The sequence below is a fragment of the Botrytis byssoidea genome (assembly GCF_014898295.1).
Source record: "Botrytis byssoidea strain MUCL 94 chromosome Unknown BBYS_027, whole genome shotgun sequence".
NCBI lineage: Eukaryota > Fungi > Ascomycota > Leotiomycetes > Helotiales > Sclerotiniaceae > Botrytis > Botrytis byssoidea.
The window spans coordinates 444,308-458,831 of NW_024065868.1; the positions used below are offsets into that span (position 1 = coordinate 444,308).

The 14,524-nt window shown below is 42.2% G+C and overlaps 6 protein-coding genes across 6 annotated transcripts; 3 read left to right on the forward strand and 3 right to left on the reverse strand.

The window, feature by feature from the left end:
• Window positions 1-2,871: 2,871 nt before the first annotated feature.
• On the reverse strand, window positions 2,872-3,972 carry EAE97_010423 (uncharacterized protein; the record flags this gene model as incomplete). Its single annotated transcript, XM_038880938.1, has 3 exons — window positions 2,872-3,760; window positions 3,822-3,877; window positions 3,945-3,972. The coding sequence occupies 3 exons, from the start codon at window positions 3,970-3,972 to the stop codon at window positions 3,341-3,343; spliced, it is 504 nt and encodes a 167-aa protein (XP_038728332.1). The 3' UTR covers window positions 2,872-3,340.
• A 130-nt stretch (window positions 3,973-4,102) lies between these two features.
• Window positions 4,103-4,548, reverse strand: EAE97_010424 (uncharacterized protein; the record flags this gene model as incomplete). Its single annotated transcript, XM_038880939.1, has 3 exons — window positions 4,103-4,249; window positions 4,313-4,432; window positions 4,498-4,548. 3 exons carry the CDS (start codon window positions 4,546-4,548, stop codon window positions 4,103-4,105), a joined length of 318 nt encoding a protein of 105 aa, XP_038728333.1.
• A 916-nt stretch (window positions 4,549-5,464) lies between these two features.
• EAE97_010425 (uncharacterized protein) lies at window positions 5,465-6,364 on the forward strand (the record flags this gene model as incomplete). Its single annotated transcript, XM_038880940.1, has 3 exons — window positions 5,465-6,069; window positions 6,121-6,281; window positions 6,330-6,364. 3 exons carry the CDS (start codon window positions 5,465-5,467, stop codon window positions 6,362-6,364), a joined length of 801 nt encoding a protein of 266 aa, XP_038728334.1.
• Window positions 6,365-6,598: 234 nt separating this feature from the next.
• Window positions 6,599-8,679, reverse strand: EAE97_010426 (uncharacterized protein; the record flags this gene model as incomplete). The annotated part of the gene is made up of 3 exons (XM_038880941.1): window positions 6,599-6,642; window positions 6,719-8,498; window positions 8,551-8,679. The coding sequence occupies 3 exons, from the start codon at window positions 8,677-8,679 to the stop codon at window positions 6,599-6,601; spliced, it is 1,953 nt and encodes a 650-aa protein (XP_038728335.1).
• Window positions 8,680-10,028: 1,349 nt separating this feature from the next.
• Window positions 10,029-12,137, forward strand: EAE97_010427 (uncharacterized protein; the record flags this gene model as incomplete). Its single annotated transcript, XM_038880942.1, has 6 exons — window positions 10,029-10,088; window positions 10,156-10,213; window positions 10,270-10,937; window positions 10,995-11,135; window positions 11,182-11,952; window positions 12,003-12,137. The coding sequence occupies 6 exons, from the start codon at window positions 10,029-10,031 to the stop codon at window positions 12,135-12,137; spliced, it is 1,833 nt and encodes a 610-aa protein (XP_038728336.1).
• An 892-nt stretch (window positions 12,138-13,029) lies between these two features.
• Window positions 13,030-14,155, forward strand: EAE97_010428 (uncharacterized protein; the record flags this gene model as incomplete). Its single annotated transcript, XM_038880943.1, has 2 exons — window positions 13,030-13,480; window positions 13,539-14,155. 2 exons carry the CDS (start codon window positions 13,030-13,032, stop codon window positions 13,910-13,912), a joined length of 825 nt encoding a protein of 274 aa, XP_038728337.1. The 3' UTR covers window positions 13,913-14,155.
• Window positions 14,156-14,524: the final 369 nt, after the last annotated feature.

The following is a 14,524-nucleotide window of genomic DNA, read 5'->3' on the forward strand; positions in this document are numbered from 1 at the left end:
AGGGGTCTCTTAGGAACAGCGGAGGTCTCGTTGATTTCAAGCTGTGTGTGGTTGTTTTCCGCCTGGGAATTGTTAAAATCAGCCTGAATTCAAGCTGTGTGTGGCTGTTTTTGCCTGAGACTAGGACCTGGTGGAATGAGCATGGGTATCGCTGAAGGTGGCGAGAAAGGGAAGAGAGGGGGTAAATCTTTTTCTAAATGAAGAAGATCACTTCGAATTCAATCTGTGTGAGGCTGTTTTCTGGCTGGATATCGATAAAAAATTAATGATCTCGTCGAAATCAGCCAGCGTCCTATGGAAATGTGCCTGGGTCTCGCCAGAAGTGGTTTTGAAAGTGATGGGAAGGGGGAGATTTCTTGAAAATGGAGGAGATATTGTTGGAACGGGCGTGGGTCTCGCTGGTTTCCGCCTGGGTCTCGCAGAAAGTGGCAGCAAATGGGGTAGAGGGGATATATCACCTTTGAAATGAAGCAGATCCCGCTGAATTCAACCTTTGCGTGGCTATTTTTGTCTGGACTTCGCTGAAATGCCTGGGTCTCTTCGAAAGTGGCGAGAAAGGGGAGAGGGGGTACATCTCCTTGAAATTGGCGTGCGTTTCGCTGTTTCCGCCCAGATCTCGCTGAATTCCACCTGTGCGTGGCGATTTCCGGCTGGGTCTGGCTGAAATCAACCTGTGTATGACTATTTCCACCTAGGACCAGATGGAATGAGCTTGGGTCTGGATATCGCTGTTTTAATCGGGTTATAAGGGGGGGGGGGGGGGGGGATGTTGATGATGATGTTAATATTATCATTAAGGTCTAGCTCGATGTTAGTCAATAATACTAAAGAAACTCGAGAGGCAGTACTTTAATTTACGCGTTTCTGCGAATTTACGAACTTGTGGAGAAGGTTTGGGGCGGGGAATGAGATGGTGTTAGCCTTTATGAGCGAAAGAGGTGGTGTGGTGATGTAGTGTGAATTTTAGTGTTAGTGGGTAAGAGTCTTGGGTATTTTTGTTATGAGTTGTTTCTGTTGCCGTTAAAACTCGATCATCATAAATGGTGAGATACACACTCAAGCTACGAGGTTTGACAACTCGTCGAATTCAAATTGACTGATAATTGACATATCTGCTAATCAGCGGCACCTCCGACTGAAGGAATCACATGATGATCTTGCCATGTTCGATTGTTGCGGGTATGGATTCTTGTCTTGAGAAGGGGGTATGATTTACACTCCCTTGATTGTTTTTCTGTGTCCTTTCTCTGGCTAATGAGTGAATTCCTTCTCTTTTCTTCTTTTTTTTATCCACTTCTTGATGCTGTAACTCTTGAGTGTATGCATGAAAAAGCACTATGTAAATCAGGGAAATATCTAGGTGCTAGATATGAGATAGTGGAGGTAAAAGGGGGATCAAAAGCCAGAGTATCTTAAATTCACTCATTCATCTACAATCTCCCCGGGCAATCACCTAGCAGAATCCCCCACTAGAATCTCACAAGGACAGTATTAAAGACTTAAACTCAGAACAAAAAGGTACAACAATTTGCTGCTCAGTTGGAATTCTCTTCAAGGTGATATCTTGATTCTCCCGAGAGTCTTGAGATGAGACGAAGATTCAAGCTTGCGATGGGTATAAGGTAGGTTGGGGATGATAAATGATAGATGATGGAAAGGAGATGATAACAGCATAAACGATATAAATAATATCAATGATAAATACCCATCAAAAGTATGCTCTGTAAAAGAACCACCGTCTTCAAATCTTACCACCGCAAAAGCATTTACACTACTAGGTACCTATACACCTACATAATCTTCCAAAACCTCCATTCAATTACCGTATTTCTTCTCGGAGAGATAACTGAGCTCAACATCACTTCTTGGTCCCTCAGGCTTGATTGTCTGCAACTTCTCTACACGTAAAGAAAAGAAAAGGGTTCGAATAAGCAGAGGGCAGGGGCTTCTTATACCCCCCTCTGGGTTTTTTTTTTCTCGCTTCCTGCGTTATATTCCCTTTGTTATCCTGTTAGGTACCTATAAAGAAGCTGGAGATGATATGTATTATATCGAAAATCACATAGGAAACTGAGATGTAGAATAACAATTCCCTTGAAAAAACATTGATACTCCCATATGATATACAATAAATTCCTTCCCTCTTCTCTCCTCTCATCCTCCACAGCGGATAGATTCTCGAGTAAGTGGATTTGATCCGGGAGAAATGTTTTTCTGTTCATAGATAGGTAGACAGGTAGATAGATAGATGCGTGCCGTACAAACCCATCAAATATTTCAAGCCTCCAATGCTCTCATCTCAATACATTACAAGACCATAACAGCTTCCCATAATAAAATATCCCCATATCCAATACACTACTCTCGGCAACACAAAAACATTCAGTCCTCAGCCCTGAACCTTCAATCCTTGATATTATAACATAAATATAAAACTTCACCCCACAATATATCTTCTTACAACACAATCGAAAACCTCAATACATAATCTTATTTGTTACCTCATTCTTCATTTCTTCTCAAGACATGAAGTTGTGAGCTCGAGAGATTCTCGGAAAGGATTTGGAACTTTGGTTGAGGTTGTTGTGGAGATTTATGGGATGGGACGTGTGATGGGATGAGAATGAGATTGATATGATATATATGGTATAGTTATAGCATAGTGTAACAATAGATGTTGGATGATGAGATGATGAGATAAATTTTTCATCGATAATTAAAATGATGAATCTTATATTGATGAGATAACATGGAATGATCAAGCAGCAGATAGGATATCACGAGTAATAAATTCGACTTTCTGGTATGAGAAGCTTAGGAGCGGGGTTTCAAGTCTATATTTTTTGAGTGTGTTGATTCCATTAATGTAATGCAATTTGGGGGTGGGAAGGTTTTTTTATATGGTTGTGGGACATGCGATGGATGAATCGATGAATCAATGAAAGGTATGATATTGTGATTTGAGCATTTGACACGATAAGATGTACAATAAGATATTTGGAAGAAGTAAAGCTTAGAACAGCTTATACAGAACCATTATTAACAGCAGAAAAATCATTATAGAGCAAAATGGTTTACATCTTTGCTTGACAGCTCCTCAACATCGATATGCAATCAAAAACCGGTTGAGAACTCAGGCCAACGATGGATAATCTCAGTACAGAATAACAACTTCGTCATCTGAAAAAAAAAAACAACTTCTCACTCAAAGATTGAACAATCAGATAGAAGAATAGATAAATGGACCTCATCAACACCAAAAAGCTATCATCCCTAGAAGACTCCAAAGCGACCTTTCATAACCCAGACACCCAACCTAACTAGATATCACCTTTCCAATTTACTTTTTGTAACTTCCCTTGAAAACCCTCAAGAAATCATTCTCTCCATCACCCTCGTTCCATCTCACAAGTGGTTTCAATCCCGCGAATTTCCAAACCCCATTAACCTTCCTGTAGTAATGTTCATTGGTAGCATGACTATGACCCTTCAACTTGATATCCTTCAAATCCGCATTTTTATACACTTGATGACCAGCTCTCAATTGATGATGACCAATAACGTAATCGTCTGAAATTTTTTCCCAGCGGGTGGCACCGAGAAGATGTTGAGTCTTGACGCAAGGATCGCCGAGGAAATCGTCATCGGTTACCATGGCCATGAATTGGGAAGCGGGCATGGCATCCCAGCGGGCTTTGCCAATGGTGGTGTAGTCTACAAGGAGCTCGGGTGCGATGATGGATTCGAGTCTTTTCCAGTCCTGTGGGAGTATTAGGAGATGTGGGAGAATTAGGTGGGAGGGAAGTTTGGGGTTGGGTTACCTTTGCATCGTAGCTGTCACCCCAGTCGAAGACTAATGCTGTGAGGTCGAGGTAATCTATATCTTATTAGCATTATTCCTTATCATCAACTTATTGTCCGAAGACAAAGTATAAAATGCTTACCCTCGAATGAAATTCTGTCTTGAGCCATATTGATTGAGGATGTGTTGTTTGTAGAGATAGAAATCGATGTAAATGTGAAGACGAGTGTGAATAGAATGTCAAAAGAAAAATCGAAAGGACAATGACGACTTCCACATCATATATGTACACTGCTAGAGCTAACGATCCAAGCTTGAGCTACCTTGAGCTTGAGCTTCGCGCCGCTTCGATTCTTCGCGGCCTCGCTCTTTGGTGAAATTCCTGAGCCCGAGTCCGGCTGCTTGTACAACCTCCGGGACGAATATGCACGCCATGACCCCCGGTACCTTTTTTCTAATGGATACAATAGACAATATCCTAGTGATAGTGTGCTAGAATGCTGTCAATACCGAATACTGTTCGGACTTCCTCCAGTTTTTGGACGGATCTGAGACAACTAAAGCGAACTGTAGAGGAATTTGTTGTTTCTCATCGCATCGCAACAATGGCTGGAGCTCCGTAAGCCAAGGCTGGGATGGTGATGATGAAGCTGATGACGATGAGATTAGTCCGGACTTTACTGGGATCGTGTTACTGCATGTTGTGTTCTGGCTGCATCTCGCAATCGCTCTTGATCTTGTTTCATGGTGAATGGCTACTTTTCTGCTGTTAGATCTGTCAAACTGAATCATGAAGTTATCAATGTCGATCCAAAGACAAGGGTTCAGGTGGGGAGTGACCTCAATGTGGGGATGTTTCAACCCTAAAGATAGTAGTCAATAGCCTAGCCAAAGCGGCCCTCACTCAATGCATGTAATAGTATCGCCCAACAACTTTGACAATTTCTCGTATTAATTGGGAAATATTTCTCGTTCACCAAACTCAATGGGATTTAGATTAGATGATTAAAAACCTAAAAGTAGAATAGAACTTCTCGAGCAAGAAAGGATCCAGTCTCCATGCGTCATATGATTGGTAGATGATCAGACCTTCAGCTTGCAAAGCCTTCGCTTACCTGGCTACCCTAGTGAGTGAGCGGACTACGCTTGATCCTACTACCAAAATCCGTGCATTGCCGTGAGGAGAATTGTTGAAACATATTATCAACAATTATCATAGATATAAATTGGAGAATTTGTGAATTGTAGAGTTATGATTGTTTGGAGTTCGCGAGTTATTGGGCCCTGCCTTTGGTTGATACCTTATCGGGTAATAGTGATGATCTGTAATTCGTACTTTTCTTATTCTCATCAGCAATTCATCGCATCGGAATTGCATGGGTGTCAGTATACACAAGAATTTCAAACTGCACGAGCACTGCCTATGGATAGAATGGAAGCCTCTAAAGCCTCGCCGCGTTCTTATGTACGCCCGAAGACCGAGAGGTCCGAGGAGCTGTCGTGGCCGGGTTTGTCCAGTGATATAAGATGTTCATTGCCCATTTTAACATGCAACTTCATTTATCGTTCCACGCTTTATATTGCTGTATAATCTTTCTTGCACCTTTCGTACTTTCATATCATATACCCATTCTTACGTTACGTTAAACATCTAAAAACATAATGTCTGTATCACCAGCACCATTCAAGACTCTTGAGGGAAAGGTCGCCCTCGTAACAGGTTCCGGTCGTGGAATTGGTCGAGGTATCGCTCTTGAGCTTGCTGCACGTGGAGCAAGTGTTGTTATCAATTATGCCAACTCTGCCGGACCAGCTGAAAAGGTTGTCAAGGAAATTGAGGCACTCGGTAGCAAGGGATTTGCTATCAAAGCCGATGTCTCCAAGGTCCCAGAAGTCAGACGTTTGTTCGAGGAGGCTAAGGCACATTTCGGTAAGCTCAATATTGTTATGAGCAATTCGGGCACCGAAATCTTCAAGGAAGAGGAAGATGTTACCGAAGAGGATTACGACAGAGTTTTCGGCCTTAACACCAGAGCTCAATTCTTTGTCGCTCAACAAGCTCTTATCCACCTCGAGGAATACGGAAGAATTGTTTTGATGTCCTCTATCGCTGCCAATATGTCTGGTGTACCAAACCATGCTTTGTACGCTGGAAGTAAGGCAGCCGTCGAAGGTTTCGTCAGATCTTTTGCCAAGGACTGTGGTAAAAAGAAGATCACATGCAACGGTATTGCTCCTGGTGGAATCAAAACCGATATGTACGAGCAGTGAGTTTTTCCAAAGCCTAGCGTCAAGGAACAACGCTAACATAGAAATAGAAATGCATGGCATTACGTTCCAGGTGGATTTGAAGGCATGGATGTAGATATCATTGATAAGGGACTTGCTTCCGTATGCTCACTTGGACGTGTCGGTGTCCCACAAGATATTGGAAGAGTTGTATCATTCTTGGCAGGCCCTGAATCTGAATGGGTCAACGGTAAGGTTCATCAAAAAATGAATTATTCGTGTTACTAACATCATGTAGGACAAATTCTTCAACTTAATGGTGGTGGAAAGTAAAGTAATAAAAATTCGCGTGGATCTGAAGTCGACGGAGTTATGTATCATGAATTGTCGGTTCTTTGCAGGAGTATCTCGTCCGGTTTATAGACGATAAAATTCTGGGGACATATAGAACATACGAAAAATATAATAACATTGCTAAATATTATTTTGGTCCTGTGATGATTGATGCAGTTCTCGTATTTCAGTGCGTGAGAGTACTTGAATGAATTAATTTAGCCATATATGCATTTAGCCATATATGCATTCCAAGTTCATTTCTGACATCACATCCACTACACATAACATGAGTTAGTACACACTTTAAGGGTGAGGTTCTCACGATATTTGTGACAAAGTGAGGCAACATACTCCAGAATACTTCTTGTCCAATATCGGCCCTTGCCCATGTCTCTTCTATAAGTATTAACGCTTTCGTCATAGGCTTCGCAGGTAAAGATAGTTTGAACTCTTGGAAGCGAGTAATGATGAACCGGCGAGCTGCCGCAATATCCACTTCAAAATTAGTGATGCTACTGGAAATTGCTGCACTACTCAAGGTGGAGCTATGTCTGTAACCAGGTCCCTCAAATTGGTTTGCTCCGAAAGGTGTATCGATAGAAAAAGCGTTCATTGATGCTGTAGAGAATTTAAGTTCACTTGCCGCAACAATCATAACAATAGGCTGAAGACATCGAGTACCAGATGTTGACGGTATTTTCTCGAGAAGATATGTTACATGTAGCGCAAGCGATATCAAAAATTCTTCGACAGAATGCGAAACTGGCAAGGATAATATCTCTTGAGAGTCAGGCTGTCGATTTAAATAGATTGAAGGAAATACACGATATATCTCCAGGAGAGCAGCACATCGATATGCTTCTGCTAGCAAGATGTACTGCCTAACGGGCGTATTCTCGTCACCGGCATCGACAAGTTCTGTTTCGGTTGGTAGATTTACTGCCAGTAGTTTTTCTTCCAGATGCCGTGCTCTGTTAGCCCACTCGATGCTAGCAAAGACAGTTGATTCAAGAGGTATAGAATTGAAATCAAAGAAGGGATCACTGAGAGGAATATTTGAAATTGGATTAAATGTTGACTTTCGATAAGACCGAATCAGCCTTCCGACCTGAGCGAATAATCGCTGAATCTTTGGCGCTACTCCAGTCCAGGGATGAGGAAATATCTGGTGGTCTGTATTTGGAGCGGTTGCGATTTCTACTAGCGTACTGTTCTCCTCTAGCATGGCGATATTTTCCTCATCTTCAACAAACCCAGCCAATAAATCCCAGTACAAAATACACTGCTGGAAAAACTCATTTTGTCGGCGCACTTTGCTATCTGGATTTGCACCTTGTCGTGATAGACGTTGCTTGTACAATCTCTTGGCTGTCTTCAGATGTGCTAGACCTAAATCTCGAGGATTGTGCCATGCTGTAGTTTGACCAACCAAAAGCACGGTCAAGAGAGTCTTGTCAATATTATCATGAGATTCAACCCCAGCACGATTCGATTGATATAAGCACTTGAATGTCTCTCGTTGCATTTGAGCTCCGACAACGGACATGCGTGGGAAGTCATGTGAAAGATAAGCAGCAGCCATGCTCTGAATAGCGTAGTATATTGGTGCTGAGTCGTCCCAGAGTTGGCCGACAGTAGACCGAAACGGATTAAAAATGCCATCAAATGAGGAGAATATTACACAAATATACCCAAAATAGTATTCCACAAGCATGGTTGGAAGATGAACGAGAAATTCAGGTACAGTCGAGTTGCTCAGTTGATACCGAATGGCGGAAAGACTGTCAGTGAAATTTGGAGTGGACAATCTCCGAACATTAGTCTCAGGGCTTTGTACAGATCCATTTTGGCTTCTCTCACAGGATTCGGCATGTTCAACAATTTCGGAATCATCTTCTTTTGTGTTGGATTCCGGCACCCCTCCACCGGGCATTTGGTCAACGGCAGATTTCGAACCGAGCTCCAACTGCCTCTTTAGAGCTTTCGCTGATGATGGTAGCGGCCTATCATTATTTTCGACAAGAATCTTCTCGTGCTTTGTCGACCAAACTAGTCGCTGTGAAGCATAGCAACACTCTGCTTTTCTTTTGACGCATTGAAGGCAATGCGGCTTCTTCTCATCACATTTCAACTACCTCCATGTCATTACTCAAGTTATTACGTTCCTGACAAGCGAATCTTACACGTTTGGTCTTGCATCTTTGACAGCCCTGTCGAGATTTCGGGGCTCGACGAGCATTGGTCACATTTACCTGACCTACAATTGAAGAAGATAGAGTGCTTGAAACCTCTGAAGTGGAGGGAACATCCATCGCGGTATGTAATAATCTCGTTGGGGAATAGTTGAAACTCGATTGGCATCAACCAACGCTCTGCCTAAGTATTGTCAACAGCAAACTGGATTTGAATATCAAGAAAATGTAAACAAATCATCGAGGAGGAACATGATTCAGAGTGGGGAAAGTCTGCCAAGATTCACGTGACTGCACTAAATCGACCTATGATTGTAGCTCGAATCATGTTACTTTTTAGAGGATCAATGAAAGTTTGAGTTTGAAAACTCCAAGGATGTCAATGAATTTAACTTCATCATGCCCAATGTCGTAATACTTGCGTATCTTGCTACATGATCATGAATCACCAATACACATCAAATTATGATTCAAATTTCGTGTTCTTACTTCCAGATATCTTGGCGTTCCCTCAATATGGTTTTCGTCAATTCTTTTAAGCAAAAGATATGAAACAGGGAAGAACTTGTAGGAAATGCTCAACAATTTTCACGTGTTTTTAAAGCGCTCAGATATATCTAGGACTACTCGAGTAGGACTACGCAGCAAGAAGGCTGGCTGCATTGACGACGTGTGTTCTGTTCTTATTCCATCCTAACTCACAACCCGTGCGAGATGGATTGACGTTTAATATTCCGATCACTTCAAGAGCGTTCCTCTAAAGGCATAGTTGTCACATTTCAGGGACTTTCAAATGGAGTTGTGGGTCCATGTGATATTTAGTTCCAACGATTTCAAAGCCATCGTCATCAACGAGCCCAGATATCCCTGGTGTTTGAAGCGTTGAAGAAGAATCATTTTTACTTCAAAGTCAATTATTGTCAACTCCTTCACCATTCTAGAAGTTCTATTGATGTTCCAATGTTCTACAAAAGTCCGGGCGTTGGTCTTCATCTGCGTTGAGAGCAAAAATTGCCAAAATTTGAAACATCTCACGATTCGAAACAAGTCTTCAGACAGATAAGGGTTAACTTTATCATTGGATGATGTCTGTGAGGACTACGTTTCTGTCTCATGTGAGGTTGAGATCTTGTGTGATTGGCTTATGGTGACCACCTTACTGATACTCGTCTGTCATCTTCTACCCATAACCTTGGATGATTATGCGGCAGATTATAAAACCATCCTTTGAAGAACTGCCATACTTCTTCCATTGACGGATAGGGCGAAACAATTGATGTAATTCTATCAAAATGGGTTAGACTCTTGGCGGTCGCAGCATAACAGCTCGCAATACAATCATCAAACTTATTTATTAACTAACTGTCATTACCTCGCATCATATCTGCACCGCAAAGGGGAATCATTGCGACTGGTGAAATTTTGATAGCTCTTCAAGTCCAGGTTCAAATTTTTTGGACAATCTCGTCATGGTCAACACGGGAAAACCATCGAAAGGATGCTACTTATGTAGAGCGAGGCGGATCAAGGTACGTTTTCTCTTTTCGACACTTTAGTATCATAGTATGGAGCATTGGTTTCTAATCATTATTTCAGTGCGATGAGGCTAAGCCTTCGTGCATGAGATGTCAAAAGTCAAAACGAGAATGTCCTGGTATAGTGTTGTTCCATTACACATAATCTATCTGTCATTATTAATCACAATAACAGGCTATCGCGATGAGTTCGAGCTCAAACTTAGAGATCAAACGAAAGCCACCAAGCGAAAATCTTCAGCTTCTTTCGATGCTAATACTCCAACTTTCACAGTAGACTCATATAGCTACCAATTTGGCCAAAGTAGAAATGACCGACCGACGAAAAGGATAATGAATACCTCGGACAACAGAATCATTTACAGAACTATTGATTCCATTAACGATACAACCAGGAATTCATTCTATATATCTTCACACGCTAATTATGATTCAATGGAGCCAAGCATGCCAATATCACCAGTCTCAGACATCGAGAGTGAGCTGCCCTGGTCACCCAAAACTGTAATCCCTCGTCAATTCTCGCCACCAATCGATCAACAAGCCGCCTGCTTTTTCTTATCTAATTTCGTTCTTCTTCCACGAGGACACACGGCCAAAGGAAATCTGGATTTCCTCATACCACTCGTATATGCCAGCTCAAGAGAAACGTCACTTGTGCTTGCTTTGAATGCTGTAGCACTTGTGGCTTTTGCGAATCAGCCAAATGCTAGAAAGCTTCTACCTCTAGCTGATAAGCAATATGTGACGGCTTTAAATCAAATCAACAACGATCTACAAGATGTACACAAAGCAAAGGAAGATGCAACCTTGGCAGCGGTGTTCCTGTTGTCCTTCTATGAGGTAAAATGACTTTAGATCTTGGTATTCTTTCATGCGTAATGCTTACTCTCAGACCAGCAAATAAGCTCTCATTCCATGTCCCTAAGTGGATGGGAGTCTCATATCAATGGAGCTGTGGCACTAGTGAAAGCTCGAGGCAAAAGTCAGCTTGACACAAAGATTGGACGCTCTTTATTTGATGCAGTCAGAACGCATATGGTAAATTTCTGATACAAAAGAATCAAATGAAGCTAATTATTTGTAGACTGTCGAGTGTATCAGCCGTTCGAAGGAAGTTAACGAAGGTATCGATTGGTGGACATCTTTTGCATCAGAGGATAGAGTACAACATGCTGTATCAGTGCTCAATCTCAAGGTTGCAGACTTACGGGCAGAAACCCACAGAATCTGCACTCTTGTAGGACATACCACAGAAAACATCGAGAAGGTCCTCAACCACATGAAAAAAGCAGAACGGATCGAAAAGGAATACGTCGACTGGTACGCCAATCTTCCTGAAGAATGGACACCCAAAGTTGCGGCTTGGCTTGATGATACAGTGGAAAAAGACTTAGAATTCACAGCTTGTTATCCAGGAAGAATTGATGTATACGACGAGCTGTGGATGGCTACTACACACAATATTGTACGCACCTCGAGATTATTCATCCTAACCACTATTTTACGATGCACTGCATGGATCACTGCCGACCTCGATTACAAACTCACGCCGGAATGTGTCAAAGTTTCGCGACAAGCAAGTCTATTAATTGAGGATATCGTGTCTAGCATTCCATTTTTCTTCGGCTGGAATGCCCCAGATACCGAATTTCCCATAACCGAGAGCTCATATTTTCCCTGTGGAAACAATAGCAAAATAAGTGGGAAGGGTGTAACGGGCGTATGGGCTATATGGCCAGTGTTTGCAGCGGCTGCATCTGATTTTGCGACTAGTTCTCAACGATTATGGCTAAGGGGACGGCTGAAATATATTGCAGAACATTTAGGAATTCGTCAAGCAGAGATGTTACTCAAGGTATGCCAGGCTCTTTCCTTTCTGACTATTTTGTTAACAATTTTCGGTAGTTGCCAACTCGCTATCCCTCAACTTTCATATATAGAGATAAGGTCAAGATTGAGGACCTGAAAAGGACCAAAATGGCTAGTATCGTTGGAGGAAATTATTCATCTATGTGCGGGACTCCTGCGATGGGTACATAATTTTGGATTCCCTTTGTATCAACAATTGTACACTAAAATTTCTTTCTCTGTTATTTATTACAATTTTACAATATAATTTTCTTCACTTGGAATGAAATCAGAATGACCCATTGACATATCAATACATATCAATTTCTTGCACCAATCAAAATCGGCTGATAGTTCCCGCACGAAATTGATACAAAGCGGATAATGACACGAGCGGTAGATTATCCGACCCGGTCGGCTATCCGACAGGCACAGGTACATTCTTAGTACACCTTGTTGTCTTCTTACAAAATACGACAAAGTTGTAGGCAACGATCGTATATTTCCCCTTTCGTTCCTTCAAAATGCTAGGATGGGAAACGGAGACGTGGAATCCTGTGCCGTGCAAGGCAGAGTGTTCTACCCCAACGGACGTCCGGTGCGTTTGTCGTGAACCAACAAGTTTGTATATTGGGAATGGAAGTAAGAATGAGAGTGACAACCTGTCTAGTTTTCTTCAATGACTCGCGAGAGGTGAGAGTGCGTGGATTTGTATTCTTATCAGACAACTGTCATTGCATACTAGGCAGAGGGTCGTTTATAGCAAATGAAGTAACCTTATCATTATCACGTGTTTATAAATTTCGAACGTCAAATGTAATGAGAAAACGATTCTTAATTACTTGTCATTTCGGCACAGTAGAGCAGATCGAGACTATGAGTACATCGAGGTTGATTTCTAACAAGATATCTTCTCAAATCACGTGTGGCTATCTCCCCGACATGTGGGCCGCATCTCTATCCGCTTGAAGCTATAGATGGGTATAGAAAGAACTCCGGTTCAGCACGAAATAAAGAACTTCATTCAAATAAAAAGAAACATCTTAAGAATTATTTGAACCAAATCCAATTCTGCACCTCCATCATGCCCTTCATCACCCTAAACCAAAAATCAATCTTCTACACCCTCACCCCGCAAACTGAAAATCTCCAGAAGCCGGTAACCACGTTGTTCATCCACGGGCTCGGTTCCTCGTCTACTTTCTACCATACTGTTATTCCCTCCCTCTCTGGCGTCTCAACATGCATTGCTCTGGATACACCCGGATCCGGGTTATCTTCTCTAGGCGATTCGAATTCGCCACAAACTGTAGCGTCGATTGTCGATGATGCAATTGCACTTCTCGATGCACTTTCCGAAACAGCAGTTAAGGGAAAAGTCTGGGTGGTGGGCCACTCGATGGGTGGGATTATTGCGTGTGAGCTTGCTATTAGATACGCACAAAGAGTTGAGGGGTTGGTTTTGATAGGACCTGTGGTTCCAAGTCCAGTTTTAACGGAGGTGTTTGGGAAGAGGATTGAAACGGTTAGTAAAGGTATGAGAGTTTTCTTGTTTGGGAATTGGGGGTTCAACCAGGTTACTAATTATGCTAGATGGACTTGAACCGCTCGCCAATTTGATACCAGAGGCTGCAACGGGTGCTCAAGCTTCGTCTACCCAGAAAGCTTTTATCAAAAGTTTAATCCTCGGGACTAGTACTCAGGGCTACATATCATCATGTGAAGTTATTGCCTCGGCTAGTAGACCGAATTATGCTAAAATTGACGTACCGATGATGGTTCTGGCTGGAAGTGAAGATAAGACAGCGTCTTATGAAGGGTGTAAGATGATTCATGATGAAGCGGGTGTGAGTGCACAGAAGAAATGTGTTAGGGTTCTTCCAGGGGTCGGCCATTGGCATGCTATTGAGGCGCCGGAATCTGTGGCAAAGGAGTTTACGGAATTTGTTGATAGTATCAATAATTAAGTGTAGTTATATGGGACAGGGAATCAAGAATGGCGGTCCTAGCACGCCTTGTCCAGTTCAGTTTGGTTTGATATCTTGCGAATTATCTTTTGCAATGTGTCATTGCGTAGAATAGTACGATCAAGCTGGTTGCAGAGCCAGGATTGGGGAAACTTTGTTGCATTTCTTTCATGCGTCATTCTAATTACTGGCTGGATGCTGCAGTAGATCTGAAAATGAGACTCGTTGTGCTGGAGAAGGAAGGTAAGTTGCCAGAATGCATAGCCATGAAACTAGAAATTCAAGGTCTGGTACAGTTTCATATATCAATAATAGTCAAGTCTACCAATCCCCTCTCATATAGCTAGAACGGCTTGGTGGTAAAGTAATGTAGTACCTGTGCTCGATAAACCCACTCAAAGATTTCCTTGAAGTGGCGTGAATATCAAACTTGAAGCAGACTCAGTCAAGTTCTATCTCAGTCTCCATCTCGATACATCCTTCAAGTTCATGTCTCACCTAACAGATCTCGGATTACGTCTGAGAGTTATCGTCGATGTCCGAATAGGTGGCGACTGTAATGGGGTTGCTTGATCGGTGTCTAATGACGTCTGAGGGTAACCATTGAGGTCA